This window comes from Salmo salar, chromosome 17 (assembly GCF_965601325.2).
Source record: "Salmo salar chromosome 17, fSalSal1, whole genome shotgun sequence".
NCBI lineage: Eukaryota > Metazoa > Chordata > Actinopteri > Salmoniformes > Salmonidae > Salmo > Salmo salar.
The window spans coordinates 59,249,209-59,266,927 of record NC_138307.1 but is presented as its reverse complement, the minus strand read 5'-3'; the positions used below and the strand labels follow the sequence as shown (position 1 = coordinate 59,266,927).

At 40.4% G+C, this 17,719-nt stretch overlaps 2 protein-coding genes across 2 annotated transcripts; both read left to right on the top strand.

Moving 5' to 3' along the window:
• The first annotated feature begins 799 nt into the window (after nucleotides 1–799).
• LOC106576263 (fibroblast growth factor 4B) lies at nucleotides 800–9,566 on the top strand. Its single transcript, XM_014153346.3, has 3 exons — nucleotides 800–1,643; nucleotides 2,153–2,256; nucleotides 4,835–9,566. The coding sequence occupies exons 1-3, from the start codon at nucleotides 1,304–1,306 to the stop codon at nucleotides 5,012–5,014; spliced, it is 624 nt and encodes a 207-aa protein (XP_014008821.1). The 5' UTR covers nucleotides 800–1,303; the 3' UTR covers nucleotides 5,015–9,566.
• Nucleotides 9,567–11,026: 1,460 nt separating this feature from the next.
• On the top strand, nucleotides 11,027–12,385 carry LOC106576344 (fibroblast growth factor 23). The gene is made up of 3 exons (XM_014153467.3): nucleotides 11,027–11,331; nucleotides 11,438–11,541; nucleotides 11,859–12,385. Exons 1-3 carry the CDS (start codon nucleotides 11,097–11,099, stop codon nucleotides 12,303–12,305), a joined length of 786 nt encoding a protein of 261 aa, XP_014008942.1. The 5' UTR covers nucleotides 11,027–11,096; the 3' UTR covers nucleotides 12,306–12,385.
• The last annotated feature ends 5,334 nt before the right edge of the window (nucleotides 12,386–17,719 follow it).

Sequence of the window (17,719 nt, the reverse complement as noted above, 5' to 3'; positions counted from 1 at the left end):
ATTTCACAAATAGAAGAACAGTCCATATCCACTTCTGGAAGAACAAAAATCAGGCTACTCAACTCCATTCCTGTAGACCTATACAAATACAATGCAATATTTGCTATGTAATAACACGTTAATACAATGTTATAAGCTAAGATCTTGTTTCTCATGGAAACTGGTCTACATTCTGATTTTAAGAAATGTATAGATATAAAAAATGTGATGTAGCAGACAAAATGCTTTGTCTTTTCAAATTGAAAATGTTGCCAAAGCAAAGCAATGATTTCATATAACTGTTGTTTGTGTATCAGCAACAGCGCCCCTCTTAGTGGTTGCCACGGTATGACTTGACGTGTGCTCCTTGGCACCCAGAGCAGTTGGGGAACCACGTAGCATGGTACTCTCTGACGTATGGGCATTCCCCGCGGCATATGTATTATGTAGTCTGTTCAAGGCTGACAATAACACCGCGTTTTCCAGTATCCCAAAGTGTGGGGAGTAAAGGAACCCGGAGACGGAAAGATCACTCACATTCCTGTGACATGTTAATATGGGTTATCCTTTTTTAATCGGTGCATTCTCTATATAATAAAGGTTCCAGGCATTCCGAAATAATAATAAGAAATATTTCCAGGCATTCCGAAATATGTTGTTGTGTAAACTTCCTGAACAAACAGCGAAGGAAGTGGCGGACAGGATTGCCATTGCTCTCCGGTGACTACTGGACTGTTTTTACACCTTCATTCTAAATAAGGAAGCAGCCTGTCAGACATATGACCAGCGTCCCAATTTGGGCTCCGTCAAAGTACTCATTGCATCCCATGATTGCTCAACTCTACCCAATGAAACTCCTCTCCCCCTGCCCCATCTCACATGTGAGGTGATAGCGGCTGCACATACTCTCATCAGATTTGCAGCTCAGCGCTTGCTGCATACACTTGCTGGGTTGCAACTTTTTCTTCCTCTCCCTCTCTCCCCTCGCTCACTTCGACGGGCAGCAATGAAGTCAGAGTGATGTCATATAAGGATGCGAGTGCCTGGCAAGGTGACATAGGTTTTTGGTGAGTGTGGTATTCTCCACAGCCAGCGTTGCCTATCGAGAGAGGCGCGGAGCTGCAAAAGATGATCAGCACCACCACCTCAAGCTCTGTCACGCTCTCTCCTTTTTCTACTCCTCTTTCGGGCTGTCATTTCATGCCAGAAGACCTGACCTGCCTTCCAAAAATAAGCCTTTGCCACCATGCCGAAGGAAGAAAAACAAGAAGAGAGGTATTTTTAGGCCCATTAACTTTGACCACGTGCCCCGAAGGTAAACTGGATGGCCATTGCGCAAAGGTTCTTCATCGGTATGTGCAACGAGGCAAGCACGCACTGGACGTTGACTGCAATTGTTCTCTTGGGGTCTCTATTGGGGATTGTGTCATCATATCCGATTCCAAGCAGGACTAATGCAACTTTATTGGAGCAAAGGTGGGAGACCCTCTTTTCCCGCTCTGTTCTGGGAATCTCTGGGGCGAAATCGGACATGAACTGGGAGAGTGACTATTTGCTGGGCATCAAGAGAGTGCGGCGACTTTACTGCAACGTGGGCATTGGATTTCACCTGCAGATCCTCCCTGACGGCAGGATAAACGGTGTACACAATGAGAACCAGTACAGTGAGTCGCATCCTGAAATGTAATTCAATAGAGAACATATAATATGAGCGGTCCCAAGTAAAGGCGACTTGAGAGCTCCTTGTCGGTCTTGCATGATATTTAATCATTGGGGTCGACAACGTTGAATGTCTCTCAAAGCAAAGACAAATCTATTAAAAAACCTTGTATCAGTCAGTGCTAAATATCTTCCCAGGCCAAAACATGACATGAATGCTTGGACCAATATAGACGCCAACTTATTTTTACACTGGCTCCTTCTGTGGCCCAGAAAAGGATTGCCATGCACGTCAGAAAGTGCAGTTATGATAGATATTTATTTGGGCAATAGGAAATGAACAGCGTTGCTCCCCAAATGATACAGAACAAAGACGATGCACGCAGAGTAGCCACCTACAAGGTTACACCCACCACTGTATTATGCACGTCTTTGTTCCCCCATAATCAAACGCATTGATACACTGCCAATTTGACAAGGTTCCTCTGTATAACACCATGCTTTGTTTGACTAGGTCTAATAGAGATCTCTACGGTGGAGCTAGGAGTGCTAAGTATGTATGGGGTGAGAAGTGAGCTGTTTGTCGCAATGAACAGCAGAGGAAGGTTGTATGGAACGGTAGGTGTGCGCAACTGTATTTCCCTATTGCTGGGCATGCTGTTTCTAACAGAGATGGAGGAAAACGCAATGTGTTTGAGATGAGCTAAATTCTTTGTTAATATGTTATTACAAATTATATTTGATCAATAATTGGTTTTGTTAAGTAGAGCCTCTGCATTATTTTGTTCTCTGTGAATCAAATCTTACCTCACTGATGGGAGCATTCATGACGCACGGAATGAATCCATTATAAATGATTCATAATTCCCAATTGCCCAGGGTATAACTTGTTTCAGTACGGTCTTTCTGTAGCCAGTGTAGAATAATGGAAAGGGGTTTGGGAAACGATAACCAACATAGAATTCTTATTGAAATATGATCTGTTGAATAAGACGATATTAACGATGCTTATTGAACTCGTTAGTTAACATTAGCCTAATAGTCTACCAATCATCTGATTGCTTTTCTGGCATTTGAATGTCTGAAGTTATTTATTGGAATCAATAAACTTTTAAGGTAGGCCTACTAATCTAAAGAGAAGGAGTTTTAGCATTGATGATATTAAGATTGATTTTATGGCCCATTGTTGAATGAAAATATTGCACCATAGTGTTTGCCTACTGTTGTAAATTGGTCTGAATTGGCAAGCATTAGGCTCTGACATTTTAGCCTATAAAACTGCACCCTGCTTTTGTCCTGCAGTCAAAGATGGTTGAGTATGAAGATATCGTAAAACTTCAATTAAATGCAGTCTCAAATAGCCGCCTGTTCCTTTTAATAGCCGGGCATCGTCGCACATTTCAGCAAATAAACGCCTGTTTCAAATAAACGATGGATCTAAATGCATTGTTTACAAGTGAACTTCAGTGCAAATGGTAAAGATTGCGCAATAGAAGATACAGGAGAGCAACAGTATTGCCATGGATGAGACTGCAGTGTGGTTTGACATGGTAGCCTCAATTACAGTGGATACAAAGAGTGAGAGAATGATGCTGAAGCTGAAGCGATTGCAAGTCTGATCTGCAATGGATGTGTTATTATAATGTTTATACTGGTCATACTGGTCATAATAAAGTGTGGTACTCTTTTCAACATTTTATTGAGCAATAGATGCCTTGCTCAAATGGGAGCCTCCAATTCAAACTCCCATTAGACAGATCTGCAAGTGTTATAATGTATGCGCCAGTTGTGTTCGGTGATTGAAGCAAATAAACCGCTCTGGCTATTAATTTAAGTTTTACAGTATTTAGAAACTGCATCTCCAATAGAAATCCCCTATCACGCTTGTAGGTGATGTCATGGCAACGTTGGCTAGCTAAACTCATGCGCAGAAACACATCATCGGTACTAATGGTCGTTCGGTGTCGAACTGCGCATGTGCAGGCCACCAATCAAAGGCACTCCTTTGATATAAAGTTGTTTTTGACAAAAATTACAACATGTAAGTGTCAGATTTCGAGGAAATGAACAACTAAGGAAGAATTTTTCACTTCTCTCATTGACTTCTCAAGGGTTTCCGGAAGTCTCGCGATGTTGGGCCTCTGGGTTTAGAAACTGACTGAACTGAGTAGTGTTTAGCTGCAGTAAGCATCCAAATCGATTGCCGTGGAGGAGATCTACAAGTTGCTGAAATGTATTTAATGTGTTCAGCTTGACAAGACACTGTAAATTAGCAGGCAATGATTCATCATGACGCTGTCATGAACTCTTTTTAACCAGATTTAGTCCAGTCCTGTTTCTTCCCTATTTTGAAAACGTTTTAAATATTTTATTGTCTGTATGTTTATGTTAGATTGGCACAAAACCCAATACTTGAATCATGAATTATTTTTTTTTAAATATAAAAAAAAAGATTACTATAGAACTTAACAGAAATCTAGGGCATGTGGTTTTAGAAGTTTGAAGTGGTCATTTAAAGCCAGCATGCAGTATTTTTAATTAACAGTTTTAATCATCACTGTATGTCTATTTCATGGAAAATAACTCAAAATATATATTTTAAAATTTATTTCACTTTTGCCATTGAAATTATGTCTGATCATGTAGGTGGGTTGATACAAATGTAAATATATTTACATAAACAACCCTGATTGGTGGATAGGATCGTCTAGACTTTAGAGCCTGACCCGTTTACCCCTTCACAGTAGGAGGATACATATGCAAATAAAAGATGACCGGTCGTTGGTCAGAATAACCAGATCAGATTATAATGTCATGCTGTGGGCAAAAAACTCCATCCCATTTTAACAGGCTGAAATTCCAGGCGTTTTTTTTCTCCAAAAGCTCTTACACTAAAATAATTTTCACAATTTCAGAGCGTTATTTCAACTTCATAGTTTGGAAATATAATTTAAAAAAAACTGGAAATCAGGTTTTTGAATGCACTTCCCCTTTAATAATGAGCAAAATATAATCCATCTCAAATGTTAGGCAACAATATTTGTCTACTGAACTGTGTCATGTGGTCTGGTGCAGGAAGAGGAACTATGCCATCCATCTAAGCTTTTGCCAAAGCACGCTTGTCGTGTAATGTTCATCCTGTGGTCCTCCAACTTGAGCTTTTTGTTGACCTTGTCTCTCCATTTGCCATTTTTAGAAATTCTTCCGGGACGAGTGCAAGTTCAAGGAGACCTTGCTGCCAAACAACTATAATGCCTATGAGTCTTCGGTTTACAAGGGCTTCTACATCGCCCTCAGCAAACATGGCCGCGCAAAGAGAGGCAACAAGGCCACCACCGCCATGACTGTCACACACTTCCTCCCCCGATTATTATGATCAAAGCTGGCAATAACTCACTAATTTGCACATGTGGATGTTCTCCCAGGTAATATAGAATTATACAATATACATATACACCATTTCAAAAGGACTGCAAAAACTACACAAGTATTTATTATCTTTATATATGTATATTTGGATAGCTACCTTTGTATTAGAACTTATGTCATTATTTGCTGCTTATCACGTATCATTATCGATTGAGGAGTGTAAGGCTTTGCCAGTCTTCACTTTACTGTGGTGCGTGCCGTAATGGAAGTTCGCTTCACCCTGCCCCAGGATCTGTGCGTTAGAGATGTCGACGATGAGTATGACACGTCTTCTTTCTACTTCCCAGGAAGCTCCAAATCAAACTCCCATTAGACAGATCTGCAAGTGTTATAATGTCAAAATACTTTCAGCTGAGAAACTATCGTCATTTAATCCCGTTACAGCCGGTATGTACTTCCAAAAAAGGACTAAATAAACATTTACAAGCAACTAACATTTTTTTCATATTTGGCACCTCCAATGTATTGAGATGTTGTAGACTTGAGTAAATTAAAATAGTTGCTCAGCCAAACTCCATAACAAACGGATTTTGACATTATAACACTTGCATAGCTGTCTAATGGGAGTTTGAATCTGAGCTTCCTGGGCATTAAAGACATCTCTAACTCACAGATACTGGGACAGCTTCACCCTGTCTTTAGGGTGGATGACTAATATCCTTAGCTTTTAGGAGTGAAATGGATACTTTTTATTACCTCAAAGAACCACTTGACTGGATAAAGAGATGCATGGAGTTACTGTATGCTCAAGGTAATACCTGTTTAGTTTATCCTTTCTCTGAGACCTTTGAGCACTTGCTGGTTCACTCCCCTGTGTTCAAGATTGCTATTTTCAAGCAAAAAGGGGGATTGAGAACGAGACTACTTAAATGCACTTCTCTTGCTGCACGATGTGAAGGTGCCTTGGTGTTCCCACTTGTGGCCCCCTTAAACTTGCATGTAAGAGACACCCACTGTAGTCAGAAATAGGGCTGACACTCCGAGGAGGGCGTCGGGGGGGGGGGGGGGCAGGTTATCTCTGGTTTATTTTCTTTTTCTGTTATTAGATGGATTAAGTAATATACACTCTGGTACACAGAGAGAAGACTAGAGGAGAACTCAGCCATGAGTGTGGGGAGGTAGAGAAACTCAGTTCCCACCCACAGTAGAAGTTTAACCCCCATGTGAGACTCCAGTCTCTCCGCAAGGTCATTTAAACATGGTGGGGCAGTTATGTGTTACAGACTGGATTCAAACCTCCTTTGTCTCAGAACTATTTTATTTCATGGCTTGAAATGAACTGAAAAAGGGACTAGCATAAGAACGCACAATAAAACATGTATCTGCTCACAAACTGGGATACTGCTGACATACCCAAAAGCTTTAGCGTTTGGCTTTGGGTAAGTGTGTGAAATGTAAAACTGCAAGCTTTTGTGCATCGCCATACATAAACATGTCTATTAAGCCAATGAAAAATGATGTAAATATTGACAAATGTGAAACAGGAAAAAGAACCAGGAACAAGTGGCGTAGTTCAGGTTGCACAGTGACCATCCATGATGGTGCCTGATGTATTTTATGTTGGTGAGAATCGTTCCCATACATGATTATTTATTTAGTTGTTTGTTAATGTGTTTGGTGAAATCCCAGATCAGTGTGCTCTGCAGCAACATTGCCGTGGCAGAAAGTTGTTGGAAGCTGTAATTGGATGGTTTTAAATGTAATTACGGGAGGCTCAGTTCCTAGAGTCAATGTGTAGCACCGGACTGAAGGACAGTGCAGTGCCTCATAGTTGATAGTGTTCTTTCCTCTGCGGCTGCTTACTTGAAAACTGAGGCTTCTCATTCTACCCGACCCCAAGTCACCCTCTGGGAATGTTCTCTTTGGTGGAGCCGAGGAGGAGCAGGACTATTTTAACCTAGGAAAGACTTATGGGATGCGGCCTGCTGTCTCTGTTTGTTGAATCCCCTGCAAGAATGTGTCTTGGCCAGGATGACTGGCTGCTCCCCAAATACTCCCCTTTAACCAGTTCCACCCTGGTCGTCAGATAACCCTGTGAAAACCCATGGGGCTGGAGGGACCTTGGGATTCCAGCAGTTACCCAGGAGCTTCCTCTCCTGCATTAGTCCTTTTTTAGTTCACGGTCAGAGTCATGGACCAGTGTTGACCCTGACTCTGTGTCTAGGGTGGTCTGCTATTTGGGTCACCTCCCATCAAATCAATGTTTGTCTCTATTTGATAGTATTATCTCTCTATTTAATGAATTTGCAATGAATTTGATGTAAAGCTAGTTGATCGGTTTTAAAGGGACATACAGGGCTGTGCTGGGTTGATTCTTTATTTATGGAATTCTTTATGCACTGTTTGAATGGTCTCCATAGAAAGACCATCAGTGGCCTCCAAGACTTCCATCTTGTCCTTAATTGCTCTTATAAGCGTGGCTTTAAAGCTATAGTCTGTGATTGGTGCATCCATTTTTGGACATTAAATGTAATGTAATGAGGCTTTATAGCCATTTATTCTTAAAGAATATAACTTAGAAATGCCTCATGACCTTGGTTAAACAGTCTTACCCCATCATAACCCAAAATATAAGCTTGGTTTATTCCACTGTTTGTGAACAATGTAATTGTAAACAAATACTGTGGATTAAAAATTGGTTAAAACTATAAAAACTAGGGGCTAGGCAGCGTTTTGTTGTTCGAATCATAGACTGTAGCTTTAAAAAATTATATATACACCTGTCATTGTCACTTTTCATATCTGATTGCCTGGCTGAGAATGCATGTGTCTGAGATCTACCGTTGTTTGAGTTATGTCTTTAATTTCTTTTGGTTTGATGCGTCTGCCCTGCATTAATGTGAATGCAGATATCATTTTTGCTCCTCTCACACCCCTTTCCTCACACACTTGTGCGTAGCCTACATCCGAATACTTCCAGGGAGGGGGACCTCTGCAGACTTGATGCAGTACTTGAGACAAAGAGCAAAGTCACTGCAATTCTCTATCCTCCCAGTTCTCTGTGTCTCTACAGCAGACCTTGTGGGCCATTGTGACGTCAACCAACTAACTGCTCTTCAGGAATCACCTGGCTCTGCCTGAGAACCAAGGCTCTCATGCCAAAAGACTGTGGACAAGAGCTTCCAATCCTGTCTAAAACAACCCTTCCCTTACACTTTCGCAGTCTTTACAGAGAGGTCTTGGAACGGTTATTTAAAGATTTTAGTGGCACATTGGAGTATTGCAGGGGAGTTTCATATTGCAGAGTAACTGTTAAATGATTTCCACAGTTTACAAGAGTCCGTTGAGGTTATTTTCAGGATTGATGGAAGCTTTCTCTAAAGGGCAGCACCTACCTACCTGTACACTTACTAGTGGTGTACGACAGGAACGTACTAGGATGGATTATTATGGACATACAATGAATCTGTCACACGGTATAGTGGCCTGGATCAAATCTCCTTTTCCTAACTTGTTGTAATGAGAATCTATGTACTGGAAGTAAATCCTGTTGTTTGTCTATTGGTTAAAGAGTGATGTCAGAGATCAGACTAAAGACGTATTGCCGCTGTGACTGCATGTGGTATTACATGAAAACGTTCTGGGATACTTATTGACATTGGTAAAAGTAAAAACGAAAAATAATCAGATACATTGTTCTGATAAAAGTGAGGCAAATATGTATTTAATAAGTTCAATGTGAGTTCATTGAACAGCTAAATCCTCATGTCAACATACCTGTGTGTGTGTGTGTGTGTGTGTGTGTGTGTGTGTGTGTGTGTGTGTGTGTGTGTGTGTGTGTGTGTGTGTGTGTGTGTGTGTGTAAGAGTCTTGCACGCCCTCCCTCAAAGTCAACAAGATGTCAAAGGTGCACCTTATCAGAGATCTTGAAAATATTGAAAGTAGTGCTGCTTGTGAAAAGTGAAATTTTGCTATCTTAAAGTAGCTTATAAAATGCTGTCTTTCCAATGTCTGAGCATGGTAATGGGATAGTGAGGCAACTAAAAGCTGGAAGCCTAAAGATTACAGGTTGATATTCTGTTCCCTATCAGACTTGACCAAAACATACGACCGCAATAAATTCTAGTTCTTTTTGAAAATGATTTGTGAAATGTGTCAATGAACTTCAGCAGAGAAGGCATCCTGTTATCATGCTCCGCTAACTCTAAAAGCTGTCTGAAGCCCACCAAGCCTGATTGGGAGTGTGTCTGCATGTGTATCCCTTGTGTGTTTCGGCAAAACTTTCTTTCTCTTGGTTTTGTACCCCTGCACTAAGGGGAGTGAGCTTCCACCTATGCCCCTTCTCTCTGTTAACATATACCTCACCTTCTGCCTTAGTTTTAATTTGTTATGACGATTGTAAAATAGTAGACTTCTGCAATCATTTATTTCTGAAAAACTGATGAGGCTACGTAAGAATAATAATATATTGAAAATGTTTTTCCTTTTATTTTTGTACGTATGTGCTGTGCACAGCATTCTACTGTATTCCTGAGATACCAATAAACGTTTGTTTTATACTTGTTGTTTTCTTGGTTTCTTATTGAGCCCGGGGCTGTATGGGTTTGTTAAACATGACAGAGAATCATGTACACGTCACCTAGGATGAGATCAACTTGATTTCCTCCTAGCACCTCACTCACAAAGATGAGTGACTTACCAAACATATAGTGTGTAATGCACACTGACCAGTGCACTATGCCCTCGACAGCCTATTGCAATACTTAAGGCGATCTACTATTTTAAGGTTCAGGGGCACTGCTCTGCAAAATGTGACCCCTGAACCCCCTTATAGAATGTTGACACTTCTTATGTTGAAGCACCAACAACAAAGGCAAACCTGCAGTAGTTTATGCTTGGAAAAGTGTCTAACATGAAATCATCATGTCTGAAGATTAGATTAGATCAACTTTATTGTCCCACCAGTGGGAAATTCATTTAGTCAGGTGCTTAAAAAGACCAAGTACATAAAACATATAAACAGAATAATTAAATGAATTTGTAAGTGCTATAGGCTACATATATGAAATAAGATAGTTATGACTCATTGTATGACTCATAGTTATGGTCATTTTATTTTTATTTGGTCCGACACTAGGACCCCCTGTGCCGTCCATATTGTGGCATAGATTACCTTGTGCTTCCCTCTGCTGGTCAAACTCTGTAATGGTGGAATTGTTTGTGATGGGCACTTGGCACCAACGACCATACTTTATTTAAGGGGGCCACTCATCGTCACATATACACACAGTGTAATGTTAATTTGGAGCTTAATTAGTATTATTCAGGCATGGATTTATGTTTTTATAATGAAATAGAAAATGTTAGATAGAAATACAGCACTACATTAGATCTGTGTTTTTAAATGGTCAAATATTTATCTAAGTTTAAGATGCTGTCTTATCATTTAATTCAAACAGATTGTACCATAATGTTCAATTACTATCATAAAATTACGTTTTCAAAACATTAGAAGGGTGTTGGGAATAGGTTGTATAGATTAGGGACAGGAAACCTTGGGAATTGGTTGTATAGATTATCTTTAGCCTTATAAAATGGGTAAAACTGGACCCAGTAAAGGGCTTAACCTTGACTCATTGTTTTTTTTCTATACCTCTAAAAAAATATATAGGTAATTATAATATGCTTACTGGAGAGAGGGGTATATTTCACACACTGAGATGACAGAGGGTACGTGAGTCCAAGGATCCTGATTGTGAACGTTTTTTTGCGTGAAAAAAAAGACGTCACAGTACAGACATTGCTCAATGAGACTACTACGTTATTTGGTGACCAATACCTATTGACAAACAGTCAGGTGGAGATGCACCCCCTTCCTTCCGCGGAGAGAAAGACCCACATCTGCGTTGGGGGCGAACGCTGCGTAGGCTAAAGGATGTGAGCAGGAGTGGCATTTGGGTCCCTTTAAATAGAGCCGTCCTCAAACGTTGGACCATCAGATCAGCTGAAGTTTGCAAACAGTTTGCTGCAGAATTCAAAGCTACATCCGAAATCTCTGTGATACATTTTCAGTGTTCTTTGGGTAAAAGATGGAAATAACCAAGACATCTGGGATGAGGGACGCCGTCTTGGTGCTCTTACTGGCTGTTCTTCAGGGATTTCGACTTGTGGATGCCCTTCCAAACCCATCACCTCTCCTGGGATCCAACTGGGGGAATCCGAGAAGATACGTACACCTGCAGACGTCTTCAGACGTGAACAATTTCTACCTTGAGATCAGTTTAAATGGCCACGTGCGCAAAACTACACTTCGAAGCTCATACAGTAAGTTCATATTACATTTTTGCCGTTTCTTTTTGATTGAAATTTGGTTTTAAGTTTTTGTCTTTAATCTGCTTCTATAGGCTAACACAATTGATTTTGTCAACAGGTGTGATTTTATTGAAGGCGGAAACAAGAGAGCGCGTGGCGATACTTGGAGTCAAAAGTAACCGCTACCTGTGCATGGATGCCCTGGGAAACCCTTTCAGCTCTGTAAGTAAATGCCCATTTTCATTATCCATTGAACTGAAATACATGTTTTCTTAACATTTAGAATAAGACTCGTGAGATAATTGAATGTCACTTTTTCCTAATTTGAACCCTTCCTGACATAAACCAAAAATGCGCTTTTACGCACGGATTTCAGACCACTTTTGTCCAAACACACAGCCTATAACTTGTCCCTTTTTGTTTTGTTTTACACTGGTCAAAATGTTCTTGTGTTTAGCACTCAAGCAACACTTAAACAATTAAGTTAATGGATATACGTTTCTAAATTGCAGTTTTTACGTAAATGTATCTGTTTACAGACCGTTTGCCACAAGGAAGACTGTCTTTTTAACCACAAGTTATTGGAAAACCACCGCGACGTGTACTACTCTTGCAGAACTGGTATTCTGCTCAACTTGGAAGGAATAAAGCAAGTGTACACTGTGGGCCAGAATCTACCGCAAACCTCCCTCTTCCTGTCGGAGAAGAACACGGTGCCACTGGAGCGCCTCTTGCACCGGGAGAAGAGAAACCGGGTGGTTGACCCTTCTGATCCGTACAACATGCTGGGTCAAACGGAGGAGGATGAGGACTCCCGGGCTATGCCGGAGCTGGATGACACCTTGGAGATGGACCAGGAGGCTGAACTCCCCGAGGGACGCAACATCTCCCGGGAGACCCCTCAGTCTCCCTCCGACGACCCGTGGAACGTGCATTCCCTAAACCCCCCTCCCAGTCCCCGTATCATGAATGCAATGGTGGGATAAGAGGACAGGACACTTGCCGTTGTACACCTGGTTTTAAGAATATAAGTTGTGTGCGCGTTCACGTTGGATCTTTTCCAGCTGGTCTGGAAACAAACCCCAACTCTTACACCTGTGAAACTCTGACCGTGACAGGCTTATTAGAGCATATTAGTCATTTGTATATAGTCATAAGACGGAAAATTGTATTTTGTTCATTTTTCACTATAGCACAGTAGCTAGTGAGTATGTAACTGTTGGTTTCCGTGCTTTTTAATTCTAGGACGCAAATTCTGCACATGAGTGCACTCTGTTTACGGGATGGATTCTTATGAGAATCATGCTGAAACCCGAAATATTTGTGCGTCTTCTTCGAAGAAAAAAGTAAGTTGAGCTGAAGTCACTTTATTAAATGTTTTACAATGTAAGAAGCCTACAAGAAAATACTCGGGTTATCAAATCAAATCAAGGTTTATTTATACAGCACATTTCAGACATGGAACGCAACACAATGTGCTTTACAGGAAAAACACTGTAAAAAAAACTATGAAAATAGAAGCTGAAATATTTACTAAACAACAAACATGAGATAAAAAAAACAAAAGATGACACAAACTGAACAACAAAAAAGGACCCCAACCAAAAGCAAAGCTAAAATATGTGTTTTAAGATCTCTTTTATATATGTCCACAGTTGATCTCTTTTAAATATGTCCACAGTTTCGGCCCCCCTCAGGTTGTCTGGCACGCCTCTCCATGCCTCTTGGTCCTAGGCTTTGGGATAGTTAAAAGGTCAGTGCCATTGGACCTGAGGGACCTAACATAAAAGTATGTCTGACATGTATTGAGGTGCACAATCGTGGATAGATTTAAAAACCAATAGAAGAGTCTTAAAATGAATTCTAAAACTCACAGACAGCCAGTGCAGAGACCTTTAAAACCGGTGTAATGTGTGCTCTCCGTCTGGTCTTGGTCAGTACCTGTGCTGCAGCATTCTGACTGTTTTGCAGTTGACCAATGGCTTTCTTGAGTAGACCAGACAGGAGAGCATTACAGTAGTCAAGCCTGCTTGAAATAAAGCATGGATGAGTCTCTATCAGCCTGAGTGAGAAACGGCCACACCTTGGCAATGTTCCTCACGTGGTAAAAACCTATTTGGTTCACATTCCTAATGTGTGATTTGAAATTTAGTTCAGAATCTGAAATAACACATATTTTTTTTTTTACCTGGTTGTTTTATCTTTATTGCCCGTGAATTAAAATGTGTGGCTAGATTCTCTCTCTGGGCTTTGGCTCCAACAATAAGTACCTCATTCTTCTCTTGATTTAGCTGGAGGAAGATGTGAGCCAACCAAGTATTTAAATAATAATTTATACGTGGAGCTAAAATCCTCTGGTGACACAGAAATGTAAAGTTGTGTATCCTCTGCGTAGCAGTGAAAATCAATACTGGCTTTCTGATAACGCTGCCAAGGGGTAGCATATATAAACTGAACAGTATCAGACCCAAAATCAAACGTTGTGGAACCACATGATATGTATTTTCTCCGAGTTATGTTCACCAAGGGTGACAAAGAACTCTTGACCAGTTAAATAGGTCCTAAACCCATTTAGAACTGGACCGGAGAGGCCAACCCACCTCTCCAGTCTGTCCAGGAAGACATCATGGTCAACAGTGTCGAACACAGTACTTAAAAGAGTACAAGGACAGATTATAATGATGAAACTTAAACATATTCCATATAAAATTAGGCCTACTACAATGTTGGATATGCCAGTACGCCTACATGTTCTAGGCCATTTTCTTGCAGTGACACATTTCATTTAAAACGTGAATGAATGGCAGGCCTACTCCCTACAGGGTATCAGAACACATAGAAAGGATAGGTTGGTGATAGGTGCTGGCCAGCAAAAGCAAGCAACAAAGCCAATCCCAAGAAAGTTGAAAGAAAGTATTTATTTATTTAAATCTATTCATTTATTGTTATTTCTAGTATTTATATGGATGCTTTAACTGTTAAAGAGGAATTCTGAGTTGGCCTTTGATGGGATATAGCTTCTGTTTCCCCAGAAAACCGGATGTGGGGACTCAGCTCAGGCGTTTCTTTATGGCTGCTACATTAGGTTAGTTGTGAGTAGGCTGTGTGTGAGTGTTTGTGACATTTATCTTGAAAAATAAATGATTATGAACAAAATATGACTTTTTTCAATGTATTTATTTTTTGGGATTATATTTTAGATAAATATTTTAGTACTTAAGGATGGAAAAACTGCGTACCTGAGATCCCCATGATGTCATAATAGCAAGCAAATGCAGTTCTGGGTGGAGAAAAAGGCGTACTCTGTTTTGTTTCTGAATCGTCTGAATTTACTTGATATTGACAGTAATCTACAACGTTAGGGACTTTGTAATTATATAAATGACAATAAATCCCATATTCAGCAATATAAGATTTTTCATGTGTTATTTTTCTTATGTTTAGAGCTGGCAAGAAATGTATTTCACTGTACTTGTGTATTTGACATTAAAACTTAACTTGCTGTGTGTTGCAGTTTGAAAGGTTAGTAATCGCACCAGTGGGCATAAAGCTGGCTACAGTCAAACAAGCTGATTGCTACCGAGAAATCAAACAAAAATAAATTAGACGTCAATTCACCATATTCCCTATCATTGACTACTTCGATGTCTTTGTTTGTTTATAGGACTTTGCATGCGATGTCCTGATACATTTAGTGCTCAAATCTCTGTTTTTGTCATTTGTTATAGGCTGTTTTTAAGGACATGTAAATGTGGCTTATTTGGCCAACATCCCTCATTTATTGATGGCGCTGGCTACGCCAGGTTGGATCTGAATGCATATGGATGTCCATTAAATTCATCAAATGTTCGGTAAATTAAAATCTCCCCTGTCATGTTGTCCGGCACCAAATTCTCATAAAGGAAACTATTCAATTATTTTTGAATGTTCACATGAAAATCTGTTACCAACTGGATGGAAACCTAGCTGTAAACACCATAAAGTCTCTGGCAAGTGTGCTAGTCATGTGTCACTTTGATTATATCTGCACATCATGGTTCACCAGCAGCCCCAAGCATCTAAAGAATAAGCTACCAGCCTAACAAGCTTGTAAGAATTGTACTTAAACTCCCCCCTCATACTCATCCGGAGGTTGATTATTTTGCATCTTTATTTCTGTAATGTGTCTGTATCTATGTACACTGAACAAAAATATAAATGCAACATGTAAAGTGTTTCATGAGGTGAAATAAAAGATCCCAGACATTTTCCATACTCACAAAAAGCTTACTTCTCTCAAATTTTGTGCACAAATTTGTTTACATCCCTGTTAGTGAGCATTTCTCTTTTGCCAAGATAATTCATCCACCTGACATATCCATCCACCTCCATATCAAGAAGCTGATTAAACAGCATTACACAGGTGCACCTTGTGCTGGGGACAATAAAAAGGCCATGCTAAAATATGCAGTTTTGTCACACAACACAATGCTACAGATGTCACAAGTTTTGAAGGATCGTGCAATTGGCATGCTGACTGTAAGAATGTCTACCAGAGCTGTTCCCAGAATTGTATTTTAATTTCTCTACCATAAGCCGCCTCCAACATCATTTTAAAGAATTTGGCAGTATGTCCAACCGACCTAACAACTGCAGACCACGTGTATGGTGTCGTGTGGGCGAGCGGTTTTCTGATGTCACTGTTGTGAACAGAGGGCCCCATGGTGATGGTGGGGTTATGGTATGGGCAGGCATAAGCTGCAGACAATGAATACAGTTCCATTTAATCGATGGCAATTTGAATGCACAAAAATACTGTGATGAGATCCTGAGGCCCATTGTGAGGCCCATATTTTTTTAAGGTATCTCTGACCAACAGATACATATCTGTATTCCCAGTCATGTGAAATCCATAGATTAGGGTCTAATAAATGTATGATTTCCTCCTATGTACTGCAAATTAATGAAATTGCTGTATGTCACATTTATATATTTGACCCCTTTTTCATAGTTACAGTCTTGTCCCATCTTTGCAACTCCCATACAGACTTGGGAGAGGCGAAGGTCAAGAGCCGTGCGTCCTCCGAAACACAACCCAGACAAGCCGCACTGCTTCTTGACACAATGCCCGCTTAACCCGGAAGCCAGCCGCACCAATGTGTCGGAGGAAGCACTGTACACCTGTCAGCGTGCATTGCCATGGGTCTCCAGGATCTCCAGTGGCACAGCTAGCACTGCGATGCAGTGCCTTAGACCACCGCGCCACTCGGGAGGCCCTGCATTTCTATTTTTGTTTAGTATATTTTATATAATTATAAATGGCATCAAACTGTTGAAAATCTTATTTCCCCCTAGCTGATCATTGTCTGCAGCCAGCTCTGATTATAATGTAATGAAACAGGCAGGAAAAGTGAGCTCGTCTGTGGTAGTCGGCGAACCCTCAACCTTCTGGCCCGTAGCCCTGCATGGCATCGACTCTGCCACAAAAGCATGCCGAAGTCGCTACAGTTATTGTTATTTGTGGTCGTAAACATTATTTTGAGGTAATTCTATGAGGGGGGGGGGTGTTCAATTTATTTTAAAGTATAAGGGGAGGGTCATGTGGAAATATTTGTAACTTTGCATTTGCATTTTTTTTATGACACCTTGAGTGGATCAGCCCCTCCCCCCTAGTACATTTCGATCTGTCCTTTAAGGAGCCTAACGTTACCATTACTCCTTAAAGTCCAACAACCTTATGTTATTTTCAGCGGTAGACTGGCTCTGGCAGCCCAAAACAGCCAAATACTAAATTTAAACATTAATCAATTTTCAATTGTGATATGTTTCCCCCCTTGTTCATTCAATATAATCTATAAAAGGTTAAGCTGACCTCATGAAGCGGGTTGAGAGAATGCCAAGAGTGTACAAAGCTGTTATCAAGGCGAAGAGTGGCTACTTTGAAGAATCTAAAATCTAAAATATATTTTGATTTGTTTAACACTTTTTTGGTTACTACATGATTCCATATGTGTTATTTCATAGTTTTGATGTCTTCACTATTATTCTACAATGTAAAAAAAAATATTAAAAAAAATAAGGGAAAACCCTTGAATGAGTAGGTGTGTCCAAAGTTTTGACTGGTACTGTATGTCCATATATAATTACCTAATTAATACCTCTGGTCCCTGCACCGGTGAAGCCTTACATGAGTACAAATCACTTGATGAATACAATTACTATGTGTGTGGTCATCTAAAGATCATCAGGCCACGACTTATCTGAAGAAAGCCCAGTCACATTTGTGGCAGCCACAGTGGACCCAGGCCAGAGAGTCAGTGAACTGCCATACAAACCTTGGCTGTGTCTAGACACGAAAAATGGCTATGCAGTGGCAAACCACTGCACTTGTGCTGCAGGTACATAGCTGCTGTTTTGTTTG